The sequence below is a fragment of the Podarcis raffonei genome, chromosome 6 (assembly GCF_027172205.1).
Source record: "Podarcis raffonei isolate rPodRaf1 chromosome 6, rPodRaf1.pri, whole genome shotgun sequence".
NCBI lineage: Eukaryota > Metazoa > Chordata > Lepidosauria > Squamata > Lacertidae > Podarcis > Podarcis raffonei.
In genome coordinates this window covers 90,944,577-90,962,579 of record NC_070607.1, presented here as the reverse complement: position 1 = coordinate 90,962,579, position 18,003 = coordinate 90,944,577, and the positions used below count along the sequence as shown (strand labels likewise).

At 39.9% G+C, this 18,003-nt stretch overlaps 1 protein-coding gene and 1 long non-coding RNA gene across 9 annotated transcripts in view; one reads left to right on the top strand and one right to left on the bottom strand.

The window, feature by feature from the left end:
• The window catches only part of DIDO1 (death inducer-obliterator 1), a 68,166-nt gene extending 54,392 nt beyond the window's left edge, over positions 1 to 13,774 (top strand). For all 7 annotated transcript variants that reach the window (XM_053394467.1, XM_053394463.1, XM_053394461.1 and 4 more), the window contains 2 exons: positions 303 to 498; positions 8,641 to 13,774. In XM_053394467.1, the coding sequence (XP_053250442.1) occupies positions 303 to 498; positions 8,641 to 11,936 (3,492 nt within the window). In that variant the 3' untranslated portion in view covers positions 11,937 to 13,774. The remainder of the gene's footprint in view (positions 1 to 302; positions 499 to 8,640) is intronic.
• On the bottom strand, positions 505 to 17,033 carry LOC128416558 (uncharacterized). 2 transcript variants are annotated; one of them, XR_008331238.1, is made up of 3 exons: positions 16,232 to 17,033; positions 2,810 to 2,916; positions 505 to 1,121 (listed from the first exon to the last, which is right to left on the bottom strand). It is a non-coding gene; the product is annotated as an uncharacterized LOC128416558 (long non-coding RNA). The 2 variants fall into 2 exon arrangements; XR_008331237.1 differs by lacking the exon at positions 16,232 to 17,033 and adding an exon at positions 8,617 to 8,719.
• Between the last annotated feature and the right edge of the window lie 970 nt (positions 17,034 to 18,003).

Sequence of the window (18,003 nt, the reverse complement as noted above, 5' to 3'; positions counted from 1 at the left end):
TACATATCTTTAAGTGCCAGGCAAAAACATTCCTCTTTTCCCAGGCCTTTGGCTAATTATACAATTTATGGCTTTTAAAACTGTATGTGGGAGGGGTGTGTGTTATGGCTTCCGTTTGTTATTATGGTATGTATTTTTGTAAACTACCTTGTGATCCTTAGATGAAGAACGGTATAGAAATTGAATAAGAATAATTCTGAAATTATTACTTCAAAAGTGAAGTGCATTGATGCCATGTTGCCCTCACTTGCTATTTATTTAGCAATAGGTTGGTATTTTTCCTTTATATTTTTGTATTATAGGAACTATGTTTGATCCGCTTCCAACCTGCAACAGAAGAAGAGGTGCCTTCCTACATTTCTCTGTACTCCTATTTTAGCAGTCGTGGCCGATTTGGTGTTGTTGCTAATAACAACAGACATGTCAAGGACCTCTATTTGATTCCTCTCAGTGCAAAGGATCCTATTCCATCCAAACTTTTACCCTTTGAGGGACCAGGTAAGCAATGAATTGTAGGAAACCCAAATACTTCTGCCCTTCTATGTTACAACTATAAATACCATACCAGACATCATTCATAACACACACTTCAGCTGGATAAATGTAGAAAGGAAAAGTACCATATACCGGTCGATTGCAGTATGTCCCTGGTTGATCGCGGGATCATGCCCCCCTCCCCCCCAAAGCTCAACAACTTTGATGCTTTCCCAACAAAAGCTCAGCAACTCTGGTCAATCCAATGGGTAGCTCACTGCCATTTTTTAATAGATCGCAGCCTATTGGAAGTTGGACATGTCTGCTATATACAAATCATAGTTTGGGAAATTGGGGAACATAACTACAAGAACTTTGATCTTTTAAAAAGGCACAGGGAGGTTAGTTAAGTTGGTACGCAACATGACATGCTCCAAATGAGCAGAAGTGGTCAGCATCTTTGAACAGAAGCAAACACAGAAAGCCCACGGAACATCACTGACGTTGAAAGGTAAGATTGTCATTTGCAGACTATATTATAGGTGTGCTTGAACTCCTACAATCAAAAACTCACAAGATCTCAAGATTTCAGCACTGAGCTCGCCCAGTGGTGTGAGGAATGTCCCAAGGAACTCAAGCTTTCATAGCTGAAAGAGACACACACATAAATAAGCTGTAGTTACACACTAGTCCATCTGCTGTCTTGACACTGATAGATTCATTGCCCCAGGGAAGAGAACCACAGTCTCTGTCTTATTTCTAGAGGGAATGCTGTTTTTCTATCTAAAACAGATTTTAATCAAACAGATACTGCATACTAATTAGTCAGAACTGATTAAAAATAAGGTATGGTTTATTTCAATACTATATTCCTGAGCTTTTGCACTCTTACGAGGTCACCCTGCTATTTATGTTGTCCTTCTGAATAAATAACCATACAATATTGCACATATGCTTCTAAGGAAATTCTCTTCGGCTCCAGGATAAATCACAATAAATTTCCATTTTGACTGGAAAAAAAGACTTTCATCCAGTCTCTTTAGTTTGTGGCAGACAAGCTGGATAGGGGAGAGAAAATTGAGGTTTTCTCCTTTTGTATCTAAAGTAGTATTTCTTGTAACTTTGAATCTTGAACTTCAACCCCTTTCCATTTGTGTATATTGCTGAGGATTCTCAGGAAAAGTCTATGGCACATACTCATTTTACAGGCCTATTAGGCATAGCTGTCAGCCTGTTGGAACTGAGATTACAACTTAGAAGTTGTAACAAATCTGACACTTCCCCACAACTGTGCATTTCATGGTTTGGTTATGGCAAACTAACTTCCTTGAAAGCGTACCAGTCATTTAAGGAACTCCTCATGAACTTTTGATAAACCCAAGCATCCCTAGAGCGCCGTCTGAAAACCATACTAACATAGGGCACACTCTAAAATCCTATAAACAAAGAACCTTATTTCAAACTACTTGAATCTGAAAAAAGAACCACAATTTCAAAATATGGACTGCCTGAACTATTTTTTTCAGATTCCACGTTGCTCTTGATTCTGAAGGCCTAGTTAAATGTTCAGGGGAAGAGAAGTCTTCTAATAGGGTTGTGACAACTCAGAAAGCATGTGAAATTTGTTTGAAATCACCCCCATCATAATCCTCCTTGGTGACAGCATACACATACTTCTACCAGCAGGTTTTTTTTAAAAAAAATTGAGGACACGGTCCAAATCATAATTTCCTATGTGTGTTTTGAGGTGAGTCATATACATGAAGCCTATTAGAACCTTTTCGGATAAGTTGTCTTAGTTCTCGGTATACGCGGACATGTACGGGGAGAGGTAAAAAATCTGCTATCCATATATTTTAATGAAATTTACTGCTCTTATTACATGATCTTAATAAAATGTATTTTGTGCAAAGTGGTCATTGTCTCTTTCAATTCAGATGTTTTAGTGGCTGTAACCATGTATTGGACTCGGTCTAGTTAGTAGAATAAGTCTTATTTTATAGTGACACCTGCTAGGCTGCTAAAAATGTTATTCACACACATAGTTGAGACATATATTCTGTATCACAGGATCAATTCTGGGTTTCAGACTGTTGCTTTACCAGGCTGGGACAAAATATTTTAACAAAACAAATATCCTAAAGCATTTTGGTATTAGTTGGCATCAGTTATTCAGTAGAGCTTGCTCTGATATGTTTAAGATAGAGACTACAATATGCTTGACAGTATAATCCTCTACATATCTACTTAGAAGTTAATCCTCTTCAATTTCATAGGACTTACCTAGGACTAAGTTTGGTTTACAGAGGTTCTAGGTGAAATGGTTGTGACATACCTAGTGGTGATCATAAATAGTAGAGCTGGAGTACATCATGTGAATTCCTCTTCTGTGCCTGGACTGTGCTGCATGGCAGACTTCTGTTCTACAAGAAGTCACTTCAGCTGAAGTCACAACCAAGAAAGAAAAAGAAAACATAATTTGTACTGGAACTGAAACATGTTAATGTCACTAAACTTTAGGAGTTAAAAGTTGTAATTAGTTAAATCATTCTGTGTTTGGTGAAATAAGCTTCATTGCTACCTGCTTTTTCTTCTCAATTAGTAATGGGGAATGGAAATATGGGAAATGGATCAGAATGGCTGTCCCAGCCCCCACTCCCCGCAAGGAAATCTGCAGTGATATTGTTCCAACCTACATGAATTATCACAGCTCCTCCATCATCAGTCCCATGTGTGTGATTCACATACCTGACACTGCTAAGCAGTAGAATGTCCAAGAGCACTTGGTCTCTTATCTGACTGCTTCTTTTCCTACACTGACTAATGCAGGGCAGGGGAGGTGGGATAACTTAGGTGGATCCTTCAAGTATATGGCCCCATGCCAGCTGCCACAATTGCAACAAGCATGCCTTCTTGGAATCAGGTTCCATTCACTAAAAACCTTTTCAGCACTTGCAGACATTTATGCTGAAACTTGATGAAGATTTTCTATTTTGTTCCACAGACCATTTTGACTTACATATTTTCAAACACTGCCAGTGTCTCTTTCCCCCCAAGGAAGTTAGCATGTTCTCAAATCTACAAATGAAATCATTGAGTGGTGGAATCGGGAGTGGATATCTGCAGAACTCATCTCCATACACTACTGAAGCTTGGTGTTTCTTTCAGCAAAAGCTTAATATTTTAGTCAATAGGTATTCCCTAGCCCAAAGCTAGAAGAATATTAAAAGAAGAATATTGAGTATCTTGGTAATTGGAAGGAAGATCTTCGCAGTGAAAAAGCACCACTTGTACCTTTGATGCATTATTTATAATACAATACTATGTGCAGTCCGGATCATCAACATGAGACTCTCAGGTGCACATGTGCCTACAAGAGCCTTTCCTGCTTCTGGAATTAAGACTTGAAGAAAGCATTCAATTCTCGTCAACAAAATAGGGTCCTGTGCATGTTTGGCTGTTCATTCTCTCTCTCTCTCGTGTGTGTGTGTGTGTGCGTGTGTGTGTGTGTGTGTGTATTCCCCACAACTTTTCCAATATGCACATTGCTCACTGGTCCAAAATGATTGGTGACTCCAAAGAGAAGCAATATTTACAGGGCACAACACCCTTCCCACAGCCTTTTTTTTTAACTGAAATTCATTTTCTGCTTTACTCAAAAGCAACCATAATAATCATACTGCTTACTAGATAGCCGGTGCTTGTTGGTCAGGCTGAGCACAACTAACAATGAGGGATTGTGTAAACCAGTCTTAGTACTGCTGCCAATTCCAATTATGAATAAGGGACATTACGGTGGATGCTCGGGTTGTGAACGTGATTTGTGCACAACCTGCAGCACACGCGCGGGTCGCGATTCAGCGCTTCTGCACATGCGCAAAGCGCGATTTAGTGCTTCACATGCACAAGCGCCGAAACCCGGAAGTAACCTGTTCTGGTACTTCTGGGTTCGGCGCGGTGCGCAACCTGAAAACACACAGCCTGAAGCGTCTGTAACCCAAGGTATGACTGTATTGAGGTTCAGGTAAAGAAGGCTGTAAAAAGATCACTGAAGTAGCCCTACAGCTGCTTAATGAGCAGCACTGGTTTGCACCTACAGTGGTGACAAATCTGTTATGAAAACTTACTTTATAAAAATTATTGGTTTTGTGTCAAGAAATAAGCGTTCAGGGCTTTTAAAAAGTTTATGGGAGTGATGACATGAATGTCTTAACACTATACTTACCTGAATTCATAATATGGGCAGCAGCAACTAGACAGGAATTGATAAGTTTCCCTTAGGGGTCATATTTTTAATATAGTTTACATTCTTTCCTCTGATTCATATTCAGATCAATCTAGGAATATAGTTTACAGTAAAAAATACTAGTGTTTTTTTTTTAAGGACTAGCTTTTTTAAAAAAAATAATCAATATTTTCAACCTTCATCCAGAAACAAATGTTGGGACACACTTTCATTTTTTTAACTAGGCTCTTATAAGAACCTAAGATGAACCTGCTGAATCAGGCCATTGGCCCATCTAGACCAGCACCATGTTCTCAATGGGGCCGACCAAATGCCTGTGGGATGCCTGCAAACTAGACCATGAGCATAACAGCACTGTGCCCACCTTAGATCCCCAGGACCTGGTATTTAGAGCCATAATGCCTCTGACTGGAGGTTGAATAGAGCCACTGAGGCATGTAGCAGCCATTGATAAACTTTAATAAATAAATAGGCTTACATGGTTGCTCATTATGCCTCCACAAAGAGTTGTCTCTTTGTCACATTATCACCAATAGTCATTGCTTGTAACCTGGCTTGCTTCATGTTTCCATGATCCACAGAGGCTAAACAGCCACACAGAAGCTGCTTTCTTAAGTAGTGGTTTTAAATTTTATAGGGTTTGTATTTATAAGCTGGTTTATAAAACATTTCTGCCCACCCTTTCTAAATTAACTAGGTTAGTTACTTATAACCAATTATTTAATACTTCTTAGCTGTGCACAAGAGATTGTAGTTAACTAATGCAAAATCATTTTTATTTCCATGTAACTTCTCACCTGCATCCCCACTGGTTTTAAAACTGGGTTGGCCACCTTGAGGGCAATATAAGTATATATACAGTAGTCTGAACCCAGTAAACCTAGCTCAACACTACACAACACTTTTGAATGCCAGCATTACAGTAGAACTGCTCAGAGTGTCAAAAAAGTGATGGAAGGAGAAAACACAGCTTGACAGAAGTGTAGGTGGATTGTTCTGAGAACACCAAAGTTTATGTGGAGTACCACAGATCTTTGTAAGATTAATAGGCAAAAGCTGATCAAATTGTCCATGAAAGATTAGGCACAATTCTCTGCATGGTCACTCAGAAGTGTGCCCAGTGAGTTCAATGGGAATTACTCCCAGGTAATGGTGTAAAGGACTGGAAGATAAATTAATCGGAACAGTTAAGGGGATGCAAATGACAGCTTCCTTCGGAATTACAAACTAATTTTTTTAAAGGTCAGAATAAACATTTTTCACAACTGTTTTTTTTTAATGTGGAGTTATTAGTAATGATCATTCTACATTTATTCTTTGCTGCTCTAAAACATTTTGTCTTCTAAAAGTACTTTCCTATTTCATGCAATACATTTGTTAAGTCGTTGGTTTTTATCCTTATTCAGCAGACTTTCTGAGCACATGCTACATCTTAAGCAGCCAAACAATTTATACTTTTCAACTGAAATGCCAACTTCCTTCATTTTAAGAGAAACAAAGTGAAGTTTTTTCCTATTAAATATATTTAGGGCAACTTAAGTTAATAAACATGATCAGTGTTAAGATCAAAATCTTAAAAAGTAATAGTAATGGAAATGATTAGTACTTCAGCTTTACTTAAAGATCACTCACAAAGGAGAATTGAACACAACCAACTAAAAGGAGAAAATCAAAATAATGCATTGACTGTCAAAATGTACAGTAGTAGACACTCCAGTAATTATTACTTTAATGATTGTGGTAGGCATCTGATGGGCTAAATCACTGGGATAGCTAGATGAAAATATTGGATATAATGCAGAACTAAGGTATAAAAAGACTACAAATTTGGAAATAATGCATCAGCTGAATATTGTACTTGCCCTTATCTTCCTCCAAATGATAATACATATAATGCAAATTGGAAATAAAATTATTCTCAGAAGATGAGATCCTTCATCCTCATTACTTAGCACTCCTCTAATAAATTGAAATGGACTACTTAATATTTGATCTGTTTTACTGTAACCTATTAGGGTGTGAACTATCATGGCATTTAACTATTCTTAAGTCTATAATATTCATATACTCTTAACTATATTCCTGAACGTTTGCACAAGTGGGCAGAATGGACAGTAAAATTGGAGTTGAGGAAAGAAAAAGCAATGCATTATCAGACTCATCTACATGACTGTCCAGTTCTTAGGGCTGGAGTCTCTGTTGTTTGTACAGTAATGTAAAACTTAAGCGGAACCTTATGAAACAGAACAACAGTGGTTTCCAGGGGTTTTATTGTTACTCATTTTCCATATATAATAGTATGAATGGTAAAAGCCTAGGTGTGTGTATATTCTATTTGTTGACCTAGTGATACTAACCTTGTAAGGTTAAATCGCTATTGAAACATTTAACTAAACTGGAAGTTGCTGGATCTCTCTCTCAGCAGTCTATTCCATAAGTCTGTTCCATTTCTCCTTTGAGTAATTCTATATTTCCCCCAGTCATTATGCAGTGCTTTGTTAACCATCAATATGACTTTACAGAAAGATCAGATGTTTGTATGTCTGCTGAAAGTAGGACTGGCAAAACTGGTGGTAGTGGTGGTGGTAATAATAATAATAATAATAATAATAATAATAATAATAAAAACAACAACAACACCCTACTCATTTGGCTGTTGATTTGTTAATTATTTGGAAATCATAAAAATGCACAGTTTTCTATTACCCTCTGATAATTTATATAGTTACTTGCGGAATCCTAAATTTGAGGATTCCACAAGTAACTAATAATAATAAGAGCCACTCTTTATTAAGGATCTAATCAGTCTCTGAAAGGTTAATTGGTTAAAAAATACAGCAGCCAAATTACTGGGATTCCATTTAGAACTCATCATACCCTAATTCAGGGTGCTCATGCTAGTGTTTAAAGCCCTAAACTACGTCCCAGTGTCTAAAACACCTTATTTCCTACAGATCTTCTTGGGTGTTAAGATCAGCAGAGAGGGCCCTCTTGATAGTTCTGCCACCCTAGGTGGTGATGGCCTGGGAGAGGGCACTATGCGGCAGCTGCTAAGTTATATAATTCCTTCTCCACAGAGATGCATTCAGCACCTTTTAAAAATGCAGTTTCTGGTGCATGATGAAGACACACCTCTTTACCCTGGCCTTTGACACCTGAGATATATATTTTTGGTTCCCACCCTATTATTTTGATTGCATTTGTTTTAAATTGATATTAATATTGTGCATTACATTGCTGTAACCTGACATGTGACCTTGTGGGATGGATGATAAATTAATAATGCTCACCTGGGAGTAAGTACCATTGGACTTAATGGGACTTGGTTGTGGGTAGGCATAGGACTGTACTGCAAGGGTTGTGCTTTGTAGATAAGTGACATGATCCATGGAGGAACATCATAGGCATCATATACATAGGCAGAGAAGTTCAACTGGCTACCTCCTTGCTGTCCTTCGGACAGCAGGTGAAGCCATTCTTATTCCAACAGGCTTTTTGGTACTGACTGTTTTTAAGGAAAGGGCTGGTGCCATGAATTAAATAGTTTCCCCCTCCCCTAAGTTTTTAGCTGTTTCTTTTTTATCTGTAAGCAGCCTTGAGTATCTGTCTGGGGTAAAGTTAGGATGATGATAACAACATCATCATCATCAAGTGACAATTATCCGTTTTACTACATAAAAGCATATATTGGTTTCTCAGTAATATTGAGAAGAAAATACAGTTTTTGACTTGGTTATAGTCTGATAGTTACTTTAATGTGCTGTTTTCCACTAATTATTATTACATTCATTAATAAAGTAGAGTATGCATAGTGTTCTGTAACATTTTTCACATTGTTTGTTACAAATCTTAGCAATGACTGATTTCAAGCTTAATTTTTTTAAAAAAAATCTTACATGAAATCTTGTTTTGTCTTACAGGTCTTGAATCAGCACGTCCAAACTTAATTCTTGGATTAGTAATTTGTCAGAAAACTAAGCGACCTGCAGCTGTACTGGAAACTGAAAAGATGGAAGAAAAGAAAAGCAGGATTCAGTTGCAGGAAGAAACTGAAGTATCTGCGTACCCTAAAGGCAATATGGCTTCTCAGCAAGAGAAAAAACCTTCAAAATTCTCTCTCTATACTGGAGAAACAACTGTCAGTACAACACCACCTGGATCTCCTCCACCTCCACCCCCAGAGCCAACTTCTGTCTTAAAAATATTGTCATCAATTAAATCTGGAAGCTCAGCCACTGTTGCACAATCAAGTGCTTCTGTGTTAGGAATTAACACAGCTACTGCATCTTCTACTGCTTCCTCATCTTCAAAATCAGCCACACCACTTGATCACATCCTGCAAACTCTTTTCGGGAAAAAGAAATCTTTTGATCCTGTTTCCAAGGATTCTGAAGGTGCTCAGACTGAAATGCAAACTGTTAGTGAGGAAGGATTACCAGCAGCTCCCATACTTGATCCCATTGTGCAGCAATTTGGACAAATGTCGAAAGACAAAGCTATAGAAGAGGAGGAAGATGACAGGCCTTATGATCCTGAGGAAGAGTATGCTCCACAGAAAGCTTTTGAAATGCAAAGTTCTGAAAGTGGTCTTGAAAAAAGATGTGAAACTTCAGAGCAAGAAGATGAAGCCTATGATCCAGAAGATGAAACTATCTTAGAAGAGGCAAAGGTTACTGTTGATGATTTGCCTAATAAAATGTTTTCGGAATCTAAAAGCCACTCCTTGACAGCATCATCTTCATTTGTGCCCGATGTATCTGCTCCACCATCTTTGGTAGAGCAACAGAAAATGTTAGAAGAATTAAACAAACAAATAGAAGAACAGAAAAGACAGCTGGAAGAACAAGAAGAAGCCCTCAGGCAACAACGAGCAGCTGTTGGTGTATCAATGGCTCATTTTTCAGTTTCTGATGCTTTGATGTCACCACCTCCAAAATCATCTCTAGCAAAAAATGAGCTATTCCAACATGAAAAACAAACTACTGAAAAATCTGAATTGCCTACATCCACAAGTCAAACTCAATTGTTAAATCAGGGAAGTGATCCTAGACAAAGTAGAGATCCCAGACAAGCTAGAAGGATTCTAACAGAGTGTAATGAAAGTGCTGACTCTAATGTAAAGCAGCATGTTATAGAATCGCCTACAGTACAAATTCCTCCACCCAGCTATGCAGGTCCATTGCAAACTGCACTTGACAAAGCAGATAAAACACTGATTTCTGCCCCTCATCCTAGTCATAAAGATACATGGGTTACTAGTGAAAAAGGTTCTGTTATGTCTGAACAAGATGTGCCCACTATCAACCCTGAAATTGCCCCACAGGTTCACCAGGAAACTGTAAATAAACCAGCTTCTATTGAAACATCTACAACTGCACCTGTTCGTAAAGTACTGCTACCCACCCCTGTCAATCCATGTTTCCTCCCTACTTTCTCTTCACCTAACAGTGTTCAGTCTATAGCTTGGTCAAATGAATCTCAAGAGAAAAATGTTCCAGGGGTAGCAAGGGATTCTTTCCCAAGCCCAGTGTTCCCATCTCAGGAGAAAGCTCCTGGTCATTTTGAAACAGAAAGAGGTCCATCACATTATGAAGACCAAAGAAATCCACAGCCTTGCCACTTTTATGAACAAATGGAGTCACCCACAATTAAAAATGATGAAGAAAGAGTTGGGCCCCCATTTTCTTCTCTTGGACACAAAAGCGGCCCTCCATTAATGAGTGGTGCTCCAGATTTCCATGGACAGAGGGGTCTACCACAACAGTTTACTGAAGGGCATAATCCTCTACCAAATAATGATGGACAAAGAGGGCCTCCACCCAACAGGTTTGGAGCCCCAAGAGCACCTATCCCTTCCTTATTTTCTGCACAACATGGACCACCACCACCACATTTTGGTGATAATAGGGGCCCTTCACAATCATTTCCTGATGGGCCAAGAGAAACTGCACCTTCTCAATTTGAAGAGCATAGGGAACCTCACATGGAACACAGGGATTCCCAATATGCAGATCCCCAATATCATGAGATGAGTGGTGGTCCTGGACAATTTGAAGGACCTGAGCCTCCGCAGTTTATGGGAAATAGAGGACCTTCACCCTTTCCTTTCGGGAACCCAAGAAGGCCTCCACCAAATCAATTTAAAGGTCAAAGAGGAGGCCCGTCACCTCAGTTTGGAGGGCCAAGAGGTCCATCACCTAATCATTTTGGTGGTTCAAGAGGTCCTCCTCCAAATCAGTTTGAAGGACAAAGAGGACCTGCTCCAAGTCACATGCCAGGACCAAGAGGACTTCTACCACCACCGTTTGAAGAACGGAGAGGGAGCCCACCACCCAGGTTTCCAAATCAGAGAGGTCCAGCACCACATCAGTTTGGAGGACCAAGGGGACCTGCACCTGGTCCATTTCCAGAAAAAAATGAACCTCCCCCAAATAGACATAACTTTCCAGGACAATCTCAGCAAAGTATGAAACCAAGCCCCAGACCACTCTTGGATCTCCCAAGTCATCCACCTCAGCACAGGAAAGAGATGTGGGATGAAACTGGACCACCTGCCTCTCATCCTAATACTTCAGGGCAGGGTTCTGAGACAGAAGCACAGTGGTCAGCATCTGATTTTCGAGATGGCCGAAGTAATGACTATAGAGCTCAGACTTTTGAAGGGAGACAAAGAGAGAGATTTGAGGGAGGTAATAAGGAAAAAATACTAGAGCAGTCTGATCAGTCAGATAATCGATCAAATAGAGTAACGGATGATAGACGACGAGATCGTGACCACAACTGGGCTTGGGAAAGGGAACGTGGCAGAAACTGGAATAGGGGGAGAGAAAGGGAATGGGAGAGACATAAAGAAAAAGACTGGGATAAAAACAGAGAGAGAAACTATAACAAAGACAGGGATAGAGATTCAGAACGGGGGAAAGACTGGGAAAGAACCAGAGAGAGAGCCAGAACCAGAGATGGAGATACTTACCGAAGACGAGACAGATCAAGAAGCAGAGACCGTGATTATGACAGATTCAGGGACAGAGAACGAGCTCGAAGTAGAGACAGAGAAAGGGATAGAGAAAGAGATAGAGACCGTGACAAAGACAGAGCAAGAGATCGCAAGGACCGGAGTAAAAGTAAGGAGTGCGATAAGGACTCTAAGCAAGAAACACAAACTGGTGGCCAAAGGGCATCATATGCAGAAGCTTCTTCCGCTAAGCAGACATAGAAACATAATAATTCTTCAATAATGAGCCACATGAGGAAGAAAAACATGACTCTTTATTACTTGTACATATTGTATATTCTGATCGTTAGGCATAGTTTGGTAAAACCTGTTTCACAAATGAGATTTTGGATTGTAAATGCATATATTCATATATTAAGCAGGTAGATGCTGGACTTGCTACATTTTGTTCGCCTCCTCCCTCTATAAGATATGTAAGGCACAATCCTTTCCCGCATGGGCACAGTGCCTGAATACTGTTTTCCCCTAGCCTTGGACCATTGCACTGCCTGATAGACCAGGGGTCTGGGACCAGGGGATCCAATATTCCATCCACACAGAAAAACTAATGCCTATAGCATTACAGTTCTAAAATGTTGCTTTTCTCCTACTTTGTCTTTAAATTTCCATTTACAGAAGTAAAAATGGGAACTCTCTTCAATGAGCACATTGCTTTTTATGGATGTAAAGTTATGTTTTCCACTAACTTGAAATGTAATTTTATGAAAATTTAAACAATATCTTAGAAGCCATACCATTACATCTTAAATATATAGTATTTTGGTGTTTCAGTACAGTAGTTCCCACATTGAGGAGAGCCCAACATTTCTGTCCTGAGCTAATTAGGGCAGGATTTTGTGTATTTAAAGAAGAAAGATTGCTGGGGAGCAGTATTTCTAGCAGCTGGCAGAGTATTTGAATAATAAACATTAAGCTTCTAGGTTCATTATCTTCCTTTTTACATGAGGGCATTTTGAGTTAGATTTCAACTAAGACAAAAAAATGCCCGAGTAAGTAACCATATTTCCTGTTTAGTTTAAGGTTTTTAATGTTGAATTTGTACAAAAAGTGTAATTGATTAAAAATTAATTACACCTCTATACAAAGCAACTAAACTTTTAAAACATACTTATTGGAAAACATTTTATAAATGGTTCAAATGACTGACTGAAAAGAGAGTAGTTTGCAGATCTAATCCTTTGTGCAGAATAAATATGGATAATTTAAGCAGTTTGACTTTTCCAGTGCTCAAAGTAAAATATTTGGACAAGTTGTGTTAAGTACCTTTGAGTCTTACTAATAACAATGGGAGACATTTAAGTATGTAATAATTGCCTCATTGAAATATGTGGAGCTTAAAAGTGCTTAAATTAGGCTAGAATACATCCTCAGTCCTTGCCACACTCATGGCTATCTTGATAACATTGGAAATAAATATTTGTGTAAAAAATGGAGTAGTAAAACTGATACTAACAAATCTGCTTTAAAGAGGAGAGCTTTTCACTGTGAAATAATGCAGTATACTATTACTTTTCCTGTATCTTTCAAGTTCATAATTCAAAAGAATTCATGGGGGGAAATCCTACCAGTTTAACTGAATTTATGCACTTATAGTTGAGCAGTTACTTTGATATTTTTATAAACATTTTGCAAATGTAAAAATAGATTCGTAACATTGGCATTTTCAGATCTGCATTTCAAGTAGCACTACTCCTATAAATAAATCACTACAGATTTACACTTTATATTGGTACACCTTATACTTTAAACATCAAGGACAAACTGATTTAAACAATGATCTGTATGCAAAACTCTTTTGCAAAAATATTAAAAAGAAAGAGGTAGTGTAGAACATAAATATCTACTATGATGTAATTTTTCTATTCAAAATGTTTCTAACTTAGATATATATGAAAGTATGCAAAATCAAGTGTTTGTTTAGGTTTATTTGAAAGGGGTTTCTGTAAATTGTATTTTATATTTCAGAATATATCACTGTACATTAAATGTGGAACTTCATAGGTTTTTGTTACTGTAAGTCAAATAAACATCTAAAGAAAGCCGTTGTATCAAAATTTTCATAGGAACTGATAGCAGAATCTGCCACATTAATCCAAATACACTACTCTAATGCTTCAGTTTCTTTGGGTGGTTTATTGCAGAACAGGGTATCTCTATTTTGAGAAGATGCAAGAGGAATGGGTAGCTGACTTTGCAACCACTAGATGAGCTCTTCAGCCAGAGATCACTTAGTAAAACGAGGAATACATCACTCAAATAGTTTAACAACAACAAAAAAGTATGGTCATTTGGTTGGCTGTTGGCCAAACAGTCCTGTGACATGATGCTCAGTGCTCTGTCTGCATGTCAGTACAGCAGTCATGCCTCTCAGTACTACACTGAACCCAGGTCTTCCCTTGCACTCATGCAGCAATTGATGCAACCCCCAGGGCTCTTTATTGGAAGGATGTCGTTTCTCTACAAAACTGTAGCCATAAAGTATATTTGAGATCATGATCAAGGTACTTCAAACACCCACGAAGCAAAATAATAATAAATTCTTTCCAGTAGCACCTTAGAGACCAATTAAGTTTGTTATTGAGCTTTTGTGTGCATGCGCACTTCTTCAGATAAGCACACAAAAGCTCATACCAATAACAAACTTAGTTGGTCTCTAAGGTGCTACTGGAAGGAATTTGTTTGTTTGTTTGTTTTGACTACGGCAGACCAACACGGCTACCTACCTGTAACTCACAAAACAGATACTGTACTAGGAAAGCCTCACCTGGGGGATGGCTGCCATTTGTAAACCTATTATTGAAAGAGGGTGTGTGAAATTACCCCCCCCCCATGACCATTGTACTTTTACATTAACAATAACTGAAATTTGGTACACACATGAGCTGTATGCAGAGCTCCAAGTTTAGGCTGAATTTATGTTGAAGGGAATGGGATTACACCACTCATCCTGTCCCTTGAATGTACTTGTTCAGTGCAGAAGCTAAAGGGGTGTCCTTCCTGTATTACCGGGGGGGGGGAGTGAAAATGGGGAGCTTGCTTCGGTGAGTCAAATCTTGGTGCACAAAAATATAGATTCCAGTATTCCAGCACAGAGTAAGCCAAACCCTATGGAATATTGCTCTGAATATCTCAGCACATGGTTAAATTGGGCTGGGAAGTGGAGGAGGTGCACCACTGCCTGCCAATAATAATGACAGTTTTTAGAGCAAAGGTGGGACACATTGGCATATGATACGGATCTTTGATTACAGAATGCAAACTAAAAGAATTCAATGGTTTCAAGAGACCCTAAACTCTGCTCAGAACTGCTGCAGTGATAAAGGAAGCTAAAGACTTCAAACAATTCATCCTATATTTTTTCTCCATATCTGAGCACCCTCATTTATGTAGCCAGAACAACAGCTGTGCAAAGAGGCAGAGTATGTAGAATGCTGATAGGCTGTTGAGAGGGGGGAATTGAAAATAAGTGGGAGGGGAAAGGAGATGGGAGTGGCTGGAAAAAACGGCATGGTTGAATACCATAGGTCAGGGGTCAGCAAACTTTTTCAGCAGGGGGCTGGTCCACTGTCCCTCAGACCTTGTGGCGGGCCGGACTATATTTTGATAAAAAAAAAAAAGAACGAATTCCTACTCCCCACAAATAACCCAGAGATGCATTTTAAATAAAAGGTCACATTCTACTCATGTAAAAACATGCTGATTCCCAGACTGTCCACGGGCTGGATTTAGAAGGTGATCCCCCTGGGCCTTAGTTTGCTTACCCATGCCATAGGTGCCAACTCCCTGGGTGCCCGAGCACCCACAAATTTTGGTGCCAGGGCCATGCACGCCACATGGCACCCATGGTCGCGGGGCCAAGCTGCCACTCCTGTAAGATACGTATGTTCTTCTGTGATAGATTTCAAACATTTTGTTTTCTTGCACAAAAGAGCGATGAAACACAGCTGACTTACAGGAACTAGCTACCTCTTATTTAGTAGAAGGGGAATGCAGGATTAAAACAGGCAGCAGGGCTGTTTCACATACAGTGGTACCTCGGGTTACATACGCTTTAGGTTACAGACTCCGCTAACCCAGAAATAGTACCTCTGGTTAAGAACTTAATTCGTTCCGGAGGTCCGTACTTAACCTGAAACTGTTCTTAACCTGAAGCACCACTTTAGCTAATGGGGCCTTCTGCTGCTGCCGTGCCGCCAGAGCATGATTTCTGTTCTCATCCTGAAGCAAAGTTCTTAACCCGAGATAGAATTTCTGGGTTAGCGGAGTATAACCTGAAGCGTATGTAACCCGAGGTACCACTGTACATTTATCACTCAGTAAAGCATTGGGTGGCAAATTTCCTGCCCATGCCATAGGTGCCTGAATTTTCCTGAATGCATCAGGACACTGTAGCAGCTGAAATTATGGCAAATACATTTTAATAGTGGCAATTCACATATTTACCTGCAAATTGTCAAGTATTAGGTCTTGCGATACTGCAGCAAGCTAGAACTTACCTTTCCACCCAGCCATCGCTATAGCAAGCTTTGGTGGGAAAGTATGGATAGGACTGTTGTCCAAATGGAGTCACCAAGAAACAGTGGAGCTATCCATGTACTTGCAGAAGCCGCAAAAATCCATAAAATAAAAAAATCTTCAAAACAGCCCAGTGAGCTAGCCAGCAAAAGAATTTGATGCAGCTGACAGCATTATGTCAGCAATATATTCTATAATACATGGAAGTCCTGAGAGGAAATTGTTCTTTTATTTTTGCAACAACTGTAAAGTTAGGATAGGAAAACCTAAGGGGAAAGGTGATTTCTTTTGGAGATAGGTACTTAAGAGAAAAGAATTTAGCTTAAGGAACATTTCCCCATTGTGGAACAGTTGCCTCTTCCAGAAGTTTAACATTTAAAAGTAACAATTATGTAAATATAAATGGTAATGCATATATTTATTTAGAAGCATTTATGCTGTATACCGCTTAATATTTCAAAACTCTCTTAATGAGTTTGAACTGTTCTTGGCTTTTATCCTAGAGATTCAGGACCAGCCCAAACTAGCAAAACGGAAGGATTTTTTTTTTTAATACTCAAAGCAATTAAGCAAAACAAAAGTTATATTTAAATGTGTTATGGTTCAGAAGAGGGTGCAATATGTGATTTAAAAAAAAAAGTGTATGTGTAGCCGGACTTTTGCAAATTAGGGTTTACAATCCCAGGAGTTTAATCCCATTTTCTGAACAGATGTGCAAATAATTGTGCAGAAGGAAGCGAAACCAGCCCTTGCAATTGGACGCAACGGCATTCATGGGTTTTGTTTTTTCCCTCAGTGTACTGTATATCCTTGTGGGAAACGCGGAGGATAATTTATGATTTGATGTGATTTCTATACGGCTTTATGCGATATTTATTAATTATTATTTTTAATCTGTTGTGTTGCCCAATGTGGAGCGGGATGCTCTGGATCCAAGGGGATCTTGTCCTTGGAAGAGATGCTGCTGCTGCTGCGCTCAGCATCTCTCCAAGGAGCCCCTTTACCTAGGAGCAAGGCCCGCAGGATTCAGCGGCGCTTACTTCCGAGTAGGCATGGCCTGGATTGAGCCCCTCATGCTTAAGGGACAGGCCCGCCGAAGCCGACGGGGCAAGAAGCTTCGGCTCCCGAACGCCTCACGCCCTTTGGCTTCCAACGGGCCTACTCGAGAGGAGCAGAAGGACTCAGAGTCCGGCCTCCAAGCCCCCCAAATAACTGAAGTAATGACCGCGACTGGTAGCCTCCACACGTAGGGAGTAAGTACCTCGCACTGTGGGGAGCAGCCGCTTAAGGAAACGAAACACTGAGGGCATGAGGCGAATGCCGCCTCCCAATTCATTCTTCGCAGGTGACGAAGAACCTGAGGCCCGTGAGGCGCCATATCGTGTGGAAGCTTTATAACGACGGCGGCGGGGGTAACTTTTGTTGAGGGGTTTAACGCTCCCCCCCAAAAAAACCCGTCCATTACATGCAAGTTTATGACGGGGGAATTCGCTTCCAATGGCAAGGAATAGGGTGGAGGGATTTTTTTGTTTTGTTGTTTTGGGGGGGGGGGAGGTGTGGAGAGCAGGGACCGTGAGGTGGAAGACATGGCATACGACAGTTGAACTCCCCATCCCTAAAGGCACTGGCTGAGGGAGCTGGCGCGGCCGTTGCTCCCTCGGCCTCCAACGGGGCGCGGGCGGGGCTTCCCAACGCCCTGCCCCTCCGCGGTTTTGGCCGTTGGAGGGGTAGTTTGGGGAGGCGGGGCTTCGGC